This window comes from Megalobrama amblycephala, linkage group LG9 (genome assembly GCF_018812025.1).
Source record: "Megalobrama amblycephala isolate DHTTF-2021 linkage group LG9, ASM1881202v1, whole genome shotgun sequence".
NCBI classification, from domain to species: domain Eukaryota; kingdom Metazoa; phylum Chordata; class Actinopteri; order Cypriniformes; family Xenocyprididae; genus Megalobrama; species Megalobrama amblycephala.
The window spans coordinates 29447774-29467752 of NC_063052.1; the positions used below are offsets into that span (position 1 = coordinate 29447774).

The following is a 19979-nucleotide window of genomic DNA, read 5'->3' on the forward strand; positions in this document are numbered from 1 at the left end:
TTAACATGCTTCAAATTGCATGAAACTCGACACACACATCAATATTGTCAACCAGTAGACATGGACAAAGCCATAGAAATGGGCGTGGTGGAGGGGCTCAGTAGCGCCACCTTTTGACAAAAGTGGGGGGGTTAGTTTTTCCTACAATCACCAAACTCGGTACACATATTGTTCTCATCAAGCCGGACAATTTTCTAATTTACATTCATTAGCTCCGACCAACAGGAAGTCAGCTATTTTGGTTTGAATGTTAATTTTTTTGAAAAAACAGGCTATGAATTTTATACTACTGCTCCTACAGGGTTTATCCAATTTACACCAAACTTTTTTTAACTTGTTGCTAACACATTGAAGTTGTTTAATTGCAAACGGATTTTGGATATCTCAAACGGTTTGGCCGTGGCGAGGCAACGAATTTATGGCAAGAAAAGGGAAACAAAGTGTTATAACTTCTGCATACATTAATTGATTTTGATGAAACTTCGGCTTAGTCTTCGTTGTACAAGGCTGATCACATGGATGTGACTATTGTGATTCAAAGTAATAGCGCCACCAACTGGAAGCAGAAAATGTGTCACTTTCAGCATACATTGAGATCACCCTCTTATTTTTACCTGATTTGCTTCAAAATTCATCAGAATAATGTTAAAACTTGGCACATGTAATCCTTTGAAAATGGGCAGGGAGGAGGGGCTCTATAGTGGCACCTTGTAGTGCAGTAAATGTGGAGTGAATTTGACATAGTCCTTTGATGTTTAACCGTTTTAAGTGCCTATTGCCCGCTGTGCACAGTTGCCCTGAAGCCACCGGGTGGCGGTGCCACCGGGCTTGGGCCCGCCATCGCTGCTCGCAGCTATATTTATTTTTTTTTTTTTTTTTTTTTTATTTTTTTCCGTCTTCCGGGGCTTTTTGGGGGCCTTAACATGCTCAAAAACTCTTGAAAATTGGCACACACATTGGAATCCGCGGCCATTAGGACGCCGGAGAGGCTGGTACCCGGGCGTGGCAGGGGGGCTCGACAGCGCCCCCTTGAAAAAAGTCTGAAAATTTGGTCCATATATTAAACACGCTTGCACGTATTAGTATGAAACTCAGTACACATATAGACCTCATCGGGCCGAACAACTTTCGTGCTCTAAGTTAAACACCACGCCAACAGGAAGTCAGCTATTAAGGGTTGTTTGAAAAACGCATGCTCTGGAATTTGATATACTCCTCCTAGACGATTAATCCGATCGCCACCAAACTCGGTCAGCATGAAGTCAAGACACTGATGATTAAAAATTGCCAGGGGATTTTTGATATCTCGAACGGTTTGGCCGTGGCGAGGCAACGAATTTATGGCGAGAAAAAGGAAACAGGAAATGTGTTATAACGTCTGCATACATATATTGATCTTTATGAAACTTCACGAGTGTGTTCGTTATAGGAGTCTGATCACATGGATGTGACTATTGTGAGTCAAAGTTATAGCGCCACCAACTGGCAGCAGGAAGTGTATCACTTTTTGAAATGTTTTGAGATCACCCTCTTATTTTTACCTGATTTGCTTCAAACTTCATCAGTGTAATGTCAATACACAGCAGATGTAGACCTATGACAGGATTTTTGATATTTGAAATATTGTTGCCATGGCAACAGGTCAAACTGTAATAATATTCTTGAGTGTTTTTGAGGCTCTTAACATGCTTCAAATTGCATGAAACTCGACACACACATCAATATTGTCAACCAGTAGACATGGACAAAGCCATAGAAATGGGCGTGGTGGAGGGGCTCAGTAGCGCCACCTTTTGACAAAAGTGGGGGGGTTAGTTTTTCCTACAATCACCAAACTCGGTACACATATTGTTCTCATCAAGCCGGACAATTTTCTAATTTACATTCATTAGCTCCGACCAACAGGAAGTCAGCTATTTTGGTTTGAATGTTAATTTTTTGAAAAAACAGGCTATGAATTTTATACTACTGCTCCTACAGGGTTTATCCAATTTACACCAAACTTTTTTTAACTTGTTGCTAACACATTGAAGTTGTTTAATTGCAAACGGATTTTGGATATCTCAAACGGTTTGGCCGTGGCGAGGCAACGAATTTATGGCAAGAAAAGGGAAACAAAGTGTTATAACTTCTGCATACATTAATTGATTTTGATGAAACTTCGGCTTAGTCTTCGTTGTACAAGGCTGATCACATGGATGTGACTATTGTGATTCAAAGTAATAGCGCCACCAACTGGAAGCAGAAAATGTGTCACTTTCAGCATACATTGAGATCACCCTCTTATTTTTACCTGATTTGCTTCAAAATTCATCAGAATAATGTTAAAACTTGGCACATGTAATCCTTTGAAAATGGGCAGGGAGGAGGGGCTCTATAGTGGCACCTTGTAGTGCAGTAAATGTGGAGTGAATTTGACATAGTCCTTTGATGTTTAACCGTTTTAAGTGCCTATTGCCCGCTGTGCACAGTTGCCCTGAAGCCACCGGGGTGGCGGTGCCACCGGGCTTGGGCCCGCCATCGCTGCTCGCAGCTATATTTCACTATTGTTCTTGCTTGCTTACCTAGTCTGATGATTCAGCTCTGCACAGATCCAGACGTTAATACTGGCTGCCCTTGTCTAATGCCTTTTATAATGTTGGAAACGTGGGCTGGCATATGCAAATATTGGGGGCGTACACCCCGACTGTACGTAACAGTCGGTGTTATGTTGAGATTCGCCTGTTCTTCGGAGGTCTTTTAAACAAATGAGATTTATATAGGAGGAAACAATGGAGTTTGAGACTCACTGTATGTCATTTCCATGTACTGAACTCTTGTTATTTAACTATGCCAAGATAAATTCAAATTTTCATTCGAGGGCACCTTTAAGTTTATTTTTCTAGCAGATTTTTTTTCATTTTAAGAATAAAATGAATTAATAAACTTAATTGTATACATTGTTCAGATAACATAACTTAATACCTTTAGTAATTTTGCTTCTTGAGAAACTGTTTTTACTGTATAACAATTTTGCATTTCTGTGAACACTTCCAGGTCAGTAACCCTGATATTGCTGATATTTATTTATTCTATGCTTGCTGAGCTTTTAAGTGTTTGTTTGACCATGAATTAAATCACCTCTGAACCAAAGCACTAGATAAGTTCCCCCACACACATCCTGCTCACTCTCCCTGATTAAAGTCCTTGGACTTGATTGCAAATGCTAACCGGTCAGTTTTCTGATATGGTACAGGAGTGTTGGTGCATTTTGTGGTTGAGAATACAAAATAGGGGTATAATATAGAGTGTTTTCTTATCTGTAGCTTGTGCAACTTCTGAATCAAATATACGGAGCCCCGCACATGACATGCAGGAAAAAAACAGTAGGCTAAATTTTGTGCACGCTTTACTAAGTCGTTTCCTCGATTTATAAATCATGTGTGTGATTTAGCTACTTATCCTTTCCCTCGACTTATGCCTTACTGTCGCTCCCTCGATTTATAATTGTGCGCGTGATTTACTTTTTCCCTCGATTTACTAAATCGTGCGCATACTAATTAGTTCCCCTGATTTGCTACATCGTGTGCACGATTTCCTTGTATGCATAAAAAATCAAGCTGACAATAACATGTACATGAGCTTTTCAAGATGTTAATTTTTTTTTTTTAAATTTTATAATAAGAATATATTTTATTTTAATATTTTATAAATAAGCATTTTCACCAGAAAATGTCATCTGAACAAGTAACAAATCTGCCACTTTTGCTCTGACCAACTGAGAAAATAAAGCAACAATAAATCGAGCTGTCAATGGTGACTAAATCGAACAGTTACTTAGCTCAGATCACATCAAACATTTTGTACTCAAATTGTTAATGTTAATAACATCAGTATTGCGTGACTTTGTATATTTAGTGTGTGTTAGTGTTACCTGTAGATTTCAATTTCTGTAGCCACTCCGCAGTCTGAAGTCTTTTGCTTTTGACTATGGGTGAATCTCCAGCTGTCACTGATGATTGTCATTTGGACCTTTCTGGATTACAATCCGCCATCAAAATGATAAGTTTAATTATTGCAGCTGCTGTGAGAAGAGGCTATAAATGATCCGTCACCTGCAGCATCCTCCACATGCCATATAGCCTACTAGCTGGGACTCCTTCTTTATGTAAACGTGACGTAATGACGCAAAGACGAACGGCTGCATGCTCGAATTTCCTGCGGAAACCCACCAGTACCAACCGAATTATAAAACATTATTACAAGCTTACCATTGTGAATCGGCTAAGGTAAGGAGATAGTTTTGAACAGTGGCTGCTTATGTACAGTATTTGCTCAAAAATCGATTTTGAAAAAAAGTTACGGACTGCAGCTTTAAAAAATCTTGATCTTGTTCAGTTTCGTTCAGCTCAGATATTCCTCATTGCATCTTCGTTTGTGTTCCACAGAATGAAAGTCACAGGCCTACTATTGACGGGTGTCCACATACTTTTGACCATCAAAAAGCAAGCCACACCTCTCTCATTTGTGGTGTGTGTGTTGATGTGAGGGTAAAACTCTTCTTCCACTTGTTGCTGAAGTTGCTCGTCTCAGTTCCATGAAGCCCTTTCACTTAGCAGATGCGGAGCACGAGCTCTCCCGATGTCTGACGAAGGCGAGGGGCTCCGTGCCTCCTCTTCCTCCCTCTCCCCGCCCTCCTCCCCCTCTTCTCCCGCTTCGGCCGGTCAGACTCATCTCCCTCAGCCGCCAAGACCCCTGAAGCGGCGGGCATCTGCGCCACTTCCACGCACCGACCACCCGGACGCATCCAGAGACGCGTCTCCCCGCGATCCGCTGGAGTTGATCGGGCGCTCACCCGCGCATCTCGGGCGATGCTGCGGCGCGTCTCCGGTGCGCGACGGTCTCCAGAACCGCGGACAGCGGCGGCGCTCCCCGCACAGACCCGATCATGAGACCCGCAGCCCGGAGGAGTTGATCGAGACCCCGCACAGCTGCGCTCCACCGCACGCGTGAGTTAAACCTTCAGTCAGATGGACTTTATAACATATTATTCCACAGGAATCTAGAAACAGACAGAATTTATGATGATGGGGTCACTGTAAAATGTTTGTCAGGTAACCTAAAACTGTGCTTCATGTGGTGACATAGCCTATCGATCAATTAACTGGTTTAAATCATTTAATATGACCAAATCCACTTGGTTATACTATCGAAAGTCATTTTTAAGGATCGATTGAGGTAAAAAATTGGTCTTTGATGTAGCATATTTTCACTTTTACAGTGTATAAAACTTAATATTTTCAATTGGATCAACTTTCACAAAACCTAATAAAAAATAAAAATGTATGTCTATGCAGTAAATCGCTTGTGTGATTTGCGCTACTTTCTATTTATCATGCAGTTTTTAATTAAATAATTTAGCATTTATTTAATAATAATAACAATAATAATTTATTTCAATTACAATAATTTCAGTTATCGTTCTGGCATCATTCTATTAATTTATAATGTATTTAATGTTATTGTAGTTGTTAAAAATTGCATTGCACCTCAGTTACTGTAGTGTCTTGCGCACGTGACGTGTTGGAGCTCGCAGAGGTGCGACGCGAGGATTATTTTTTCAATTTAAGTTCTGTTACTTAATAATAGTAACTATTATCTGACTGATAATTCGGATTACTGATCTGATTTTGAAGGTATTAGACAGAGAGGTTAGACTAGTTTCCTGATTGACGCTCTCCAGTAGGCCTATGATGCGCATGCGCTGATCATGTTCCCCCTCAACATTTTCGTTGGTGCGAAAAACAGGCCGCGAATCGCCACAATAGGTCTTTAAATATTGATGTCTGACAACATTTATTGTATTGATGTTTTGCCTGAAAGTGTGTGCTAGGTTGAAAGAAAGAGAGACATGGGCAAGGGTTTGTAATTTTGGTTCTGGTCTCAAGACACTGCCTGCAGCCTGAGGAGAAAACAATAATAACCTGCCAAAATATTCCAGACAAGCTGCCAGTGTCATCATCTGATCTGCTCCAGTGGTAATGACACTGCAGGCAGAATCAGATCTTCATTAATCTCCATGTCAATCTCCAGATGAGGCTGGACTTGAACATGACTGGAGTTATTTTTCAAAAGCATTTCCAGGGCTCACCCAAATACAGTATGAAGTTTCTGTCATCATTTACTCACCTTTATGCCATCTAAAGCTGAATAACTATCTAACTTTGAACACAAAAGAAGAAAAATGTTCTTGCTGATTTTCTTCTCATATACTCTGAAAGCACTGACCAAGAGTTTTTACGCTCCAAAAAGTTCACAAAGTATAACAGTACTCCATACGACTTTTTTGCTACATTCAAAGTCATCTGAAGTCTGAATTTTATGCTTTTTGTCTTGTCCCTTGTCACGGTGTACTTTCATTGTGAAGATTAAGGATATCTCATTTTCAAATCACATGACAAATATAGGTAACAATCAACAATTGATACAAAAAAAACAACAACAATACCGCCCCCCCACATTTAATGTGGAAAAACAGTAAGATATTGTTGAAATTTGTTGAGAAATGCTTTAAAATGTGGTTTATGACTGGAGAATTTACACATGTGAAACTTAGCCAGGAGGGAATCATATAACCTTCATGTCATGCATTTTACTTTAGTGCTCACTTATTTATAATAATTGCTCCGTCCGGTTTGAATAAGACACACCCATTATCAATAAAAGCCATGATTTAAGAAAATTACAGAAAGATATTGCTATTATAAGATATTATAAGTGTTCAGTCTGCTACAAAATGGACTATATAATCAGATAATTATGTGTCTGTAATGTATTTTTTATGTTATATTATTGTACGGTTAGATTGGCAACATGCTGAAGCCAAGATTGAATTGGAATTGTAAGTGGTGTCTTGTGTGCTTCACTATGTAGGGTGTTTCAATCAGGTTCTATGTCAGTTAGGATGGTGCCTTGGAAGAGAGCTGCTGATGTAGACTATGCTTGTGTGTTTGTGTTTTACAGTAAGTAGGAGCCTGTCACTTACAGTGTTTATTTAATATTATTTATATACTTTATGATTTTTATTAATGTTTAATAACCCTGGTCACTTCCTGGTCACAGTGTCTTCTTCCTAGTTTCTCTTAATTTTTTCCCCCCAGCATAAAATATCAACAGAACCTATAATTTCAAAGCGTTTGTAAAGAGGGCCATCACTTCTTTCATCTCAGTCTTTCTGCTCTGTTTCATCTGTCTCACTTCTCCGGCTTGTAGTCTTCCTCTCTCATTGCGATTCCAGCTGGTCCTTTCATTCTTTGTGCTGATGAGCAGCAAAAACTCCATTTCTATGCTGATGCTTGTACAAGAGCGCAGAAAGAAGAGAGAGAGAGAAATGAGAGGTGATCTATAGTACAGTAGGATGAAAGGATAGACGAAGGAGTTTGCATATTATTCTTTCTCTGTGAGTGTGTGTCCGTCCAGATAATCAGCTCCATATGGATGGGCTCATAATTCATTCCCAGTTTAAATTTCACTCATATTAATCCTAAACTGTCAGATCAGACTCAAGCACATCATATAGTCATTAAAGCAGCTGTGTGTCATAAAAGCTTTCTTCTGTGCCAGTTTGATGTTCACTGTAAGTCATTGGTAGTTTGACTTCCTGAAGACTCTTTCGTAACATTGATCTGTTTGTTTAAGCAGCCCAACATGTCAGTGGAGTGAGTGTGGACCTTTTGGCAGAGCATCACTGATGCTAAGAGGATGCGTCATGTGAATCATTTTTTATTCTGCTAAAAATTAAAGTATGTAAATCAATAGCTACGCTTACATGGACACCTTTTGTTTAAATCGGAATTAAATGATTCTGATTGATGAATCTGAACATAGTGTTTACATGAACGCTAAATAAAATGATTGGGTTAATGTGTGCATTTATGTCACAAGCTTCAAATTTAGTCTTTTGACGTGCACACCACACAGATATACAGTTTCACCATTGTTAGGGGTGAATTTCTTTGTGAATTTCTTTACGTTTATTTGTAAGAAGACTAAGGGTGTGTTCACACTTGGCATGTTTGGTTCGATTAAAATGAACTCTGGTGCGATTGGTCTGTTAGTGTGATTCATTTGAATTAGTGTTAACTGAGACAGCTTTCAAACAAACTCTGGTGCAGTTTGAACAAAGTATGAACGCAACACGGACCAAAGACATGTAAAGGAATCAAAAACAGGACGTGATATCACAAGATGCAACTCTAAAAAGGACAGAATGCTCAAGCATACCTGTTTTTTCCTTGTCATAGTCGCAATGTTGCCCATCACAGTTCGGTACAGGCATCAGAACCGTGTCTCGTAGCAGATCTTCATTTGTGTGTGAGGGATTCCTGCTGCCGTTTTGACACATTTACACATTTTATAAGCTCTTCACAAGTTCTCAGCTGGTCAATACCATCATATGTAGCTACGCACATACAACGAGCGCATTTAGCTTAGCACGCAGCATTGTTTTGGATGTTAGCTAAGTTTCGACACAAAATATATGTGAATATACACTACTGTTCAAAAGTTTGGGATCGGTAACATTTTTAATGTTTTATAAAGAAGTTTCGTCTGCTCACCAAGGCTGCATTTATTTAATTAAAAATACAGTAAAATCAGTAATATTGTGAAATATTATTACAATTTAAAATAACTGTTTTCTATTTGAAAATATTTGAAAATGTATCTTGTGTTGGCAAAGCTGAATTTTCAGCATCATTACTCCAGTCTTCAGTGTCACATGATCCTTCAGAAATCATTCTAATATGCTGATTTGCTGCTCAAGAAACATTTATTGTGCACAGATATAAAAAATATTTGTGTACAATATTTTTTTTTCAGGATTCTTTGATGAATAGAATGTTCAAACGAACAGCATTTATTTGAAATATAATCTGTTGTTACATTTTAAATGTCTTTACTGCCACTTTTGATTGATTTAATGCATTCTTGCTGAAAAAAAATGTATTTCTTTAAATCTTCTAAAAAAAAAATAAAAATAAAAATTCTTACTGACCCCAAATATATATAATATATATGTATAATGTTACAAAAGCTTTGTATTTCAGATAAATGCTGTTCTTTTGAACTTTCTATTCATCAAGGAATCCTGAAAAAAAAAGTATACAACTGTTTTTAACATTGATAATAATAATAAATGTTTCTTGAGCAGTAAATCATCATATTAAAATGATTTCTGAAGGATCATGTGACACTGAAGACTGGAGTAATGATGCTGAAAATTCAGCTTTTCCAACACAGAAATAAATTACATTTTATATTATATTCCAATAGAAAACAGTTATTTTAAATTGTAATAATATTTCACAATATTACTGTTTTTACTGTATTTTTAATTAAATTAAATGCAATCTTGGTGAGCAGACAAAACGTTTTTAAAAATATTAAAAATCTTACCGATCCCAAACTTTTGAACGGTAGTGTAAGAGCTACAATAACCAACAGCAGCAGCAATAATAATTATACAGCAGCAGCAGCAATAATTAACAGTAGGAGAATGCAGCAATAACCAACAGCAGTGTAAGTGCAGAAAAATGTTTTTTATTTTGTATTTTCGGTATGCATTTCCAGGTATTTAGGTGGGTATTTAATTGATAGTGTTTCCTGTTTTTGAATTTACCGTTTAGAGAGGGGGTGAGTAGCCTCACTTTCTGTTGACCGTTTTTTAATCATTCCTAATCCTAAATGTTTCTACAGTTTCAAGTGTTATAAGAACTATATTTCGTCATGACAATAAATGGATTTTAAATGCATGGAAACGCGTCACAGATTCTGTCTTGCTGCTTAGCCCCTCGGCGGCTTTAGGTTGCCGCTATAAGCAGCAACAGTAATAACAGCAGGAGCAGCAGCAAAAACAGCAGTAACAGCAATAACCAGCAGCAGCAGCATATAGCTGATCTATTCCCCAAGACCAAACATATAAACATTTTCATATCCATTACCATGCCAAACTCTCAGTCATGACAGAACGCCATTTCTACATCACTGCACATGCGCAGAACTTTCCAGTTTTGGTTGTCATTCTGATCAAGTGTTTACATGTCCTATCGAATGGATTCGAAAAGATTAAACCACCCCTTACAATCCAAATGAATTTAAATTGGATTTGGCCAATTCATTCCAATTGACATGGTTGCATGCGACTTTTATGCAGACTGTGCTACTGCTCTGATTACAAACGGATTATTAGGGTCCCAGTAAATGCAACTAATGATGATATGTAGATTTCACCAGTGCATAATGCATCATATCAAAGCACCTAGCAACCACCCAGGACACCCTAGCAATGCACAGCAGCAGACATATTTTATAGACATGATTTATTTTTATTTTTTTTACATTGGATTATAGAATGAGTCATGTATTAAGTTTTGCACAGGTACACAATGCTTATAATTTCCTCAGAAATTGTAAAAAATCAAGATATTTTTGCAGTTCCATTTGGTGTCATAGAAATCACACAGGTTTAATCAGACACAGCCGAAAGCTAAACTTATGCAAACACATGCAGTTTGTGCACCTGTAACTGTGTGTGAGAGAGAGACAGACGTATCTCGAGGATCTTGATGACCTCTCACACACACAGAGCTGTCTGTCTGCACTCAGCATGGCTCCCTCTCTTGAGTGCGACGCTCTTTCATGTCCCTTGGGGAACTTGCACTGTTTTGAATGGGTTCCATTTTCACCCGCTCCTTTCTGCGTTTGATGTCTCAGAGCGCTGTGTAATCATCTATCTGCTGTCTTTTTATCACTTCAGCCTTTTATTCATCTCTGAGGAGCAGAGTGTCAGTTAACTGGTGGCCCACCCCACTAAACTAGACATAACTACAATTTTACATTTTATGAAGAACAGCTGGCTGTTATGGCATTGCTGGAGCATTGCTAGATGGTTGCCAGGGCATTGCTGGGGCATTCTTTGATAGCTGCTAGGGTGTTTAAGGTGGTTACTAGGACATTGCTGGGACATTCTTCGGTGGTTGCTAGGATGTTCAAGGTGGTTACTAGGACATTGCTGGGACATTGCTGGACAATGTAAATGTAATGTAAATGCATTGTTAGGTGGTTTCTAGAGTGTTCATGTGGTTGCCAGGGTGTTGCTAGAGTATTACTAGATGGTTGGCAGGGCATTGCTAGGGCATTCTCAAGTGGTTGCTAGGGTGTCCAGGGTGGATGCCAGGGTGTTGCTAGGGCATTTTTTAGGTGGTTGCTAGCATGTTCAGGGTGGTTGGCAGGGCATTTCTAGATTATTCTTATGAGTTTGTTATGGTGTTTGGGGTGGTTGCTAGGACATTGCTAGGATATTTCTAAATGTTTGCTAGAGTGTTTGAGGTGGTTGCCAGGGTGTTGCTAGGGCATTTTTAAAGTGGTTGCTAGCATGTTCAGGGTGGGTGCCAGGGCATTTCTAGAGCATTCTTATGTGGTTGTTAGGATGTTTGGGGTGGTTGCCAGGACATTGCTAGGGTATTTCTAAATGGTTGCTAGGGTGTTTGAGGTGGTTGCCAGGGTGTTGCTAAGGTATTTTTAGGTGGTTGCTAGAGTGTTCAGGCTGTTGGCAGGGCATTTCTAGAGCATTCCTATGCAGTGGTTGCAAGGACATTGCTAGGGCATTCTTATGTGGTTGCTTAGGTGTTTTCCAGGACATTGCTATGACATTCTCAGGTGGTTGCTAGGGTGTTTGGGTGGTTGCCAGGGCAGTGAATGAGAATTGATAGCTGGTTGCAGGTTTTCACCTGTTTTCTGGTCCAGTAGGTGAAAATGGTGCATCTGTTGACTTGGTAAAATACCAGCACACTCTCCTCAACAACACATTTGAAGAATCATTCACAAATGCTGCAGGATGACACACACACTGAACTTCAATACTTAGTTTCAGAGGTTTGATCACATCACAAGTATAAATATGAGTGACAGTAATAGTTATGTTTGACTATGTTTAACAAACACTACTAATTAAACAACATATGCTGCATTGATGGGTCTAGCTGGTAAACTTTGGATTTTCTCTCTCTGGGTTATGTGTATGTGTGTGTATTTGCATAAAAGCAGACAGCTTTTTTTGTTTTGTAGCAGGTTGTGACTTGCTGCAATTTGCTGTGTTTTGCTGCTGTATAAAATGTCTCACCCAGAGACAGAGTTTAAGAGCATTTGGAAATAAAATGTTCAGAGCAGCACAGCATGTACCAGACAACATATTGATCTGCTCGCTGCACATGTATGTTTCATGTGTTCATGTGTGTATATTGCTTTTTCTATGCTGCATAAGCAGTTTGTGTGAGTGAAACTGCTCGGTACTGAGAAAATGGATTTTCTCCAGAGGCGCTTTTGTATGTTCGCAATTTCAGACAAGACTGTCAAGAGGACTAAAATTGATATGGTTTTTTAAACAAATATAGCATCTGCAACTTGCAATCATCATGTCATTTGTAAAGCGTGATATATCCACTCTCATGATTGAAAACCACACTGACTCTTATCTAAAAATGACAAAACTGAAGTGTGTGTATTTTATCCCTAAAGTGTTGAAATCATGGCAATTTCTTAGCTTTTGGTCCCACTCTTGAAGATCACGTGCATCACAGTGTGAGATCCATAGAAAAAGCTGCAACCTCAAGCTGATCTCTGATGTTATTGATTATTGGTCCAATCAGAGGTCAGATTGGTGTGAGAGGCCAATTTAGCAACTTCTAAAAGCAGAGCTGTGATTGGTCGTTTTAGACCGTCAGTCTATTGACAAACAGTCATGGATTGAATCTCGTGCTGTGCAGTGAACAGAGCAGATTAGACAAGTTGAATTAAGCACACTCATTTAAACACTTTAGCTGCAGCCTTTTACAGCTAGTTAGGGCCCGAGCACCCATGGTGTGAGGACCCTATTGTAACCAACAATAGGCCTAAACATGCTCAAAATCTCGTGAAACTTTGCACATGTGTCAGAAGTGTTGAAAATTTACATCTGATATGGGTTTCTGAATTAGGTGTGGCAAAATGGCTCAACAGCTCAATTAAGCACCCTTCGCGCTACGCTTCACGTACAAGTATGAAATTCGGTAGACATGTAACAGCCCAATACCTACAAAAAAGTGCCTGGGAGCAAAATCTGAGACCCAAAAGGAAGTAAGATATTTTGAATTTTCTCTGCAAAATCTTTGCAATTTTTGTCATTTGGTCAGTCTAATCTAAAGGCCTTTGCGACATTAAATTGCAAAGATCTTGAGTTTTCGTTAAAGGGCGTGTCCGTGGCGGCTTGACAATATTCGATGTTTCGCCATTAAACAGTAAGTTGTTGCATACAATGTCCGGTCTGCCCCAAACTTCACATGTTTGATAAAAGTCCTGGCCTGAAGACATCTACATGCCAATATTCAGTTACAGTCATAGCGCCACCTGTGGGCAACATGAAATTACATGTTTTACACTGTGATTAACTCCTCATAGAGATTTAACCGGATCAACAGCCATTAGCATATCTGAATTTCAGCACCGGATCTTCCTCACCACTTGATACACAGTGAAACAAACAGAAATTATGGTGTCGGTTTTACCATCTATTTGAGTATCAGTTCGAGCTTGAATCCTTGTCCTTTCACAGTGAATCTAATGGCTCATTTCCACCGAGCAGGACGGTAAAGTACAGTACAGTACAGTACGGTATGCAATTATTTCCATTTCCTTTGTGAGAAGTTTTAAATTGGTACCAAAATACCGAACTGCACCACTTTTTTGGGACCCTTCCGTTGGAGTACCTAGCACAGTAGTCCGGTACCTAAAGGGTGGAGCTAGAATCACTGCAGAACGTTGATTGGTTCAAAGAGAATCGTCACTTGCGAGTGCTACAAGGGGAATGACAACACAAGAGGCAACATTTTTAAATATACAGTTAAAACGCAATACCGTTGCAACACAATGTCGGCATGCAGCAATGTACCAGTGTACATACTGAGAAGCAAGAACAAGATCTGCTGTATGTTCTCCATTGTTGTTTACTGTGTCGCTTTCTTCTTCACGCAAGAATGACCTAGATCGTTACTTTCCGGCATACACCACGCTAGGGCTGGGCGATATATCGCATGCGATTCTCACCCGCATTTCGTCAGTAAAGCCGGTTCCCTGATTACCGCTAAATCGCCATCACCTGCTTTCAAATGGTGCGCCATTTAACAGACAGAGCCGTAGTTCACTGATAAGCCACTCAAATATCGCGTTCATTATCGAAGGCGATTCATCTGCGATATGAACGTGGCTTATCAGTGAACTACGGCTCTGGCTATTAAATGGCGCTCCATTTGAAAGCAGGTGATGGCGATTTAGCGGTAATCAGGGAACCGGCTTTACTGACGAAATGCGCGTGAGAATCGCATGCGATATATCGCCCAGCCCTACACCACGCCTATCAAGTAAGGGTACTGTTGGTGGTGGAAACGCAAACCAGATCAGGGTTTGCCATCCCAGATCATACTGTGCTGAACTGTACTGTACTGTACCGCTCGGTGGAAACGAGCCATAAGTGGATTTGCTTTTGTAGCACAGAAAACTGCATCTTCTCGACATGAACAACATGAACCAAACTCTCCCAGTCTCAGCTACAACTACTATGTTTGAGGGTGGAGCAAAATAGATGTTGTTCGCAGGCAGCCAATGAAGACAATAGGCTGGCATTATGCAAATTAGTTACAAACCAACATAGGTTTGTGCAGGAAGAGAGATTGGAATTACTGACAACTCATTTCAGGCAGTTCCGAATTGGTTATTTCTTTTGGGTACAATAACTCCATTGATCTGCTCTTTGACCTTTAAAACTTTAAAGAACTTTTACTTTCACAAACAGCTCTATTACAGACTGCATGAAAGATACAGTGTAATAGAGGCATTTTAACTTATTGATGGATGAAGTCAAGTTCTTTATTGAATATTCTGTTTCTTATTACAAATAATATGGATTGCGACTAAGTGTTCTTCACCCATTTTTTTACTTTTTCTTAGGTCAGAGGTCATGCATCGCAGGCACACCACCCTGCGAGAGAAGGGCCGTCGGCAAGCCATCCGAGGCCCAGCCTACATGTTCAATGAACGTGGCACCAGCCTCACGGCAGAGGAGGAGCGTTTCCTCGACGCTGCGGAGTACGGCAACATTCCTGTTGTCCGCAAGATGCTGGATGAGTCCAAAACACTCAACTTCAACTGCGTGGACTACATGGGTCAAAACGCGTTGCAGCTGGCAGTCGGGAACGAGCACTTGGAGGTCACAGAGCTCCTCCTAAAGAAAGACGGAATGGCGCGTGTGGGCGACGCACTTCTTTTGGCGATCAGCAAAGGCTACGTGCGAATCGTGGAGGCCATATTGGCTCATCCGGCGTTCGCGGGTGGTTTGAGATTGACATTGAGCCCGCTGGAGCAGGAACTGAGGGATGATGACTTCTACGCTTACGACGAGGACGGGACACGTTTTTCGCACGACGTGACACCGGTGATTCTGGCGGCGCACTGTCAGGAGTACGAGATCGTACACATCCTGCTGATGAAGGGCGCCAGGATCGAGCGGCCGCACGACTACTTCTGCAAGTGCTACGAGTGCACGGAGAAACAGAGACGTGACTCTTTCAGTCACTCAAGATCACGCATGAACGCATACAAAGGGCTCGCCAGCGCCGCCTACCTGTCGCTGTCCAGCGAGGATCCCGTACTGACGGCTCTGGAGCTCAGCAATGAACTCGCACGACTTGCCAACATAGAGACAGAGTTCAAGGTGAGAAATTTGATAGTACTACAACCAGAACAAAGAAAAATGGGTCATTTACTAAAGTCAAATCTAATTGTATAGCGCTTTTCACAATACACGTTGTTTCAAAGCAGCTTTACAGAAAATCATGATGTTAATGTTTATAATATCTTAACATCTTCATGACTTTTAGTTGCATTTAGTGGATTAGAGCTGGACGATAATATAGTTTACATTTTACGATGATGCAAGTAATCAGGTGGTTGAGATTTGCTATATAGCAGCCTATATATCGGCCTGTGCGAGTGGACTGTATGTGTGCAGATAAAGTTGGATATAAAATATATTTCAGATTTTAAAGAGCTGTGTGATTTAGTAATTGCTGTTACTTACTTTTGGAAGCAATAACCTCCATGCAGAGTTTTTCCTGTAATTGTGCATCAGACCTGAACATGTTCAGAAGGAATTTAGCACCAAAGTGGTTACATTTTAGCAGTTTTCTTGAGATATCTGGTGTGAATTGCTCTTTCAGATACCTCATCATCTCAGTGGCGTTGAGGTCAGGACTCTGATTGTTTCACTCCAGAGGGTTTTTTCTTCTGTTGAAGTCCTTCTGTTGTTGATTTAGTCCAGTGTTTGGGTTTTTTTTTTTTTTTTATTGTGTCATTGATTTCTGTTGAGCTTCGGTTGGCAGACAGATTGCCTTACGTTCTTTTAATTAATGTCCTCTCTTATTACAATAATGTGCTGGTGAACATTAAAATTCATTTTCTGTTGAAGATAGCAAGATGTCCAGGACCTGAGGCAGCAAAAAGCTCCAAACCATAGTGGCCCCTCCATACAGTTGGCTTGAGATATTAATGGTGGTGTGGTCTGATTTTTATGACACATAATGTTGTGTGTTATTTTGTCCAGAGGTGTTTTGAGATGTTTTGTTGGAGGCATGGTTCACATCAGGCATTGCTTCTAGTGAATATAGAAAACTCAAATTTTGTAAATGGGTTTTATAAGGTTTGGAGACTCTAATGCACCGAATTAAGATGAATTAAGTGAATTTCGGCTCAGTGTAAAACAGGCTTACAGTATTTGTGAATGTCAAGGTCATATTTCATCACAAACAAAAAATAGGCTTGTAATACATAAAATAGCATAACTGTATATTATGCTATTATATTACACATACAGTCAAACCCAAACATATATCAAAAATGTCAGAATAATTTTATTTTGATTTATGATTTATGACACAATGATTTATGTTTTAATAAACTAAATTCTGTGCAACAAATACTATCATTATAAATACTTAAATAATATCTACGTTTAAATAATATAGTACTATTTTTATTAAAATAATGAGAATTTGGGCAGAGGAAAAGCACTTAACAATATATTTTAAAATATTGCCACAATCAAAAAAAAAAGGGCTTCATTTTCTTTATGCAAAATATTTTTTTTTTATGTTAAGCTGAATGTGATGTTGACAGGATGTGATGCACCCGTTAAGACTCATTGGAGCGCAAACGGTTCATACAGAGGTGTGTATAAAGTCATTTGATGTTAGGTAAGAAAAGATAACAAAAACTCAATCAATATATATAATGATAACATTTCATAGGCATGTCTCATCTCCTCAAACTACAATAGAGCAGCAGTGACACTGAATCTTCAGGCAATACAATCATCTCTCGCTGTATGAGACCAATGAAGAACAGTGTGTGTGTGAGTGAGAAATGGAGCAGGAAACAGCCAAATAATGTACTTTGAATTTGATTTTTGGGCCGACGGCTTTTTACTTCTCACCTCCAGTGGACATACGGACGTCCTGACCTGGAGAAGATGAAACCAGTAGAAAGAAGATAAGATAGAAACAGAATAGCTCTTTGTGTTGTATTTTTATACATATTAAAGAGGAAATATTATGCTTTTTTCCATGTTCAACATTCTTTACTGTGTAATGTTGCTGTTTGAGCATGAGAAAATTTCAAAAGTACAAGATCCCTCCAGCAGGAGTTCTTCTCTGTATCAGTGTCAGTGTTTCTGAACTCCCTGAAACGCCTTCATTGTAGTCTTGAGTTTTCTTCCGGGAACAAACACGTCACGATATTCCTAATTTAAATAATTCCTGCCCAAAATAAAGGGGCGGGGCCTGGTTGAGTTAGTTAGTAGCAGGGTTCCCACGCTTCTTGAAAGTACTTGAAAGTACTTGGATTTCAGACACATGAATTCAAGGCCTGGAAAGTACTTGAAAACAATATTGGTTCTTGAAAGTGCTTGAATTAAATTTGAAATAAATTTTGTGAAAATTTATTATAAGATGCCCCTCTTAGTCCTAGTATATTTGTTTTGGAATATTATTTTACAATCAGTTTCCGAGTGTTTTCCATTGCGGTATTTCCCCTTGCTTGTTATTCGGCGGGGTTTGGACATTTGAGCTGTGACACTTGCTGTGTCCGAAATGAACATTCTTATAGGGATGTGCGATTTTGATCGTGGACGATTAAAAGGTCTCCACGATCTGCTTTTGAAGAAATATTGTTGTATCGTGCTATATCGCTTTCTGTCAGTTGCAGTCCTGGCGCCTCTGTCTCAACATACTGTGTAGTACAAAGCGACATACATTCACATCACATGTTAACACAGCGGTAGAGTTATACTCACGGAACACTGCAGTTATTCACAATCACAAAAGTTTATTATTTTCATGCGTTTTAAAGCCTTGCCGGTTAAACACTTTATCTGCGTGCTCGTCTAACACAGGTTTTTCTGAGCCGAAGCGCGCACACTCTAAAACCTTGTCAGACACTGCATTTGATGGACAAAGTTATCATTCGCATCTTATTCTGCTAATACTGTCAATATGCACAAGGTTTACACCATCGGTTAAGTGTAAAGTTAAACAGTTGAGAGAAAATCGAATCTGTGTCAATATATTAAATGCGCGCAAAAGCCTTAAAGGGACAGACAACAAATGCTGCGACTTGTCCTTAAAGGGATAGTTCAACCAAAAATGAAATTCTGTCACTCTAAAGTTGATCCAAACCTGTATTAATTTGTCTTGTGCTGAACACAAAAGAGCATATTTTGAAGAACATGGGTAACCAAACATTTCCTAGTACCCACTGACATCCATAGTATTTTCTTTCCTACTATGGAACTCAGTGGGGACCAGCTGTTTGGTTACCCACTTTCTTCAAAAAAAAAAAAAAAACTTGTATGTTCAACAGAAGAAATGTATTTGGGTTTTAAACAACTCTTACGGTGAGTAAATAATGACAGAATTTCCTTTTTTTTTTTTTTTTTTTTTTTTTTTTTCAATTTCTTTTCAATTTAATTTTTTTTTTCAATTTCAATTACAGTAGGTTTAACAAGAAACTCATAAGAATTGTGATATATAAATTACAATTCAGATTTTTTTTTTTCTCAGAATTGCAAGCTTATATATGATGTTTTATTAACAAAGTTCGGGAGGAGCAAGTTCATATAATTAACCTAATTAGCACAGGTGGAGAGCATTCAGTTAATCAACTCAACCATTGTGAGGTATAAATTCAGCAGACTTACCTCTGTTTATCTGAGAGTTTATCAGCATCCCTCCTCCACTTCATCTCCTCACTTATAGTTCTATCTATATATATGTGAACTATAATATATTGTATATATTCTGACTTTAAGCCACAATTATGATCCATATAATCCTTTTTTTTTTCCACTCAATTGCAAAATGTATTTTTATAATATTCTCTCTATATTATAATGTTTTTACTGAAGTAATGATAATTAAAAAATGAAAACCAAAACTAGTATGGAATAATTGTTAAGATTAGGGATAAGAAAGCTGCAAACAGTTTTAATATATTTCCAAAATGAATGTACAAATGATTCTGTTCCTCTTCCGGGTTAAAATGGATGCAAATGCAATAGGATGATTAAAATGTTAAGTACTGTAGAGGTCTTTCATGACGCTCCATATGTAATGTGAATTTGATAGGTGCTTGATATAAAATAAACGGTGCTTGAAAAAGTCCTTGAAAGTCCTTGAATCTGGTGTTCATGAAAGAGTGGGAACCCTGTAGTAGTGTGTTGAAACTGGCTTTTATGGTAAGGGGTGGAACATTTCTCAAACACACTGGAAGCGCTTGACCAATCACAACACACTGCTCCAGCTGACCAATCAGAGCACATTGTGCTTTTCAGAAGGAGGGGCTTCATAGAGACAGGAACT

General features: G+C 39.0%; 1 protein-coding gene across 1 annotated transcript in view; it reads left to right on the forward strand.

The window, feature by feature from the left end:
* Nucleotides 1-4408: 4408 nt before the first annotated feature.
* The window catches only part of LOC125275549 (short transient receptor potential channel 7), a 91199-nt gene continuing 75628 nt past the window's right edge, over nt 4409-19979 (forward strand). Inside the window, exons 1-2 of the mRNA XM_048202590.1 lie at nt 4409-4988; nt 15019-15781. Coding sequence (XP_048058547.1) covers nt 4621-4988; nt 15019-15781 — 1131 coding nt within the window. The 5' untranslated portion in view covers nt 4409-4620. The remainder of the gene's footprint in view (nt 4989-15018; nt 15782-19979) is intronic.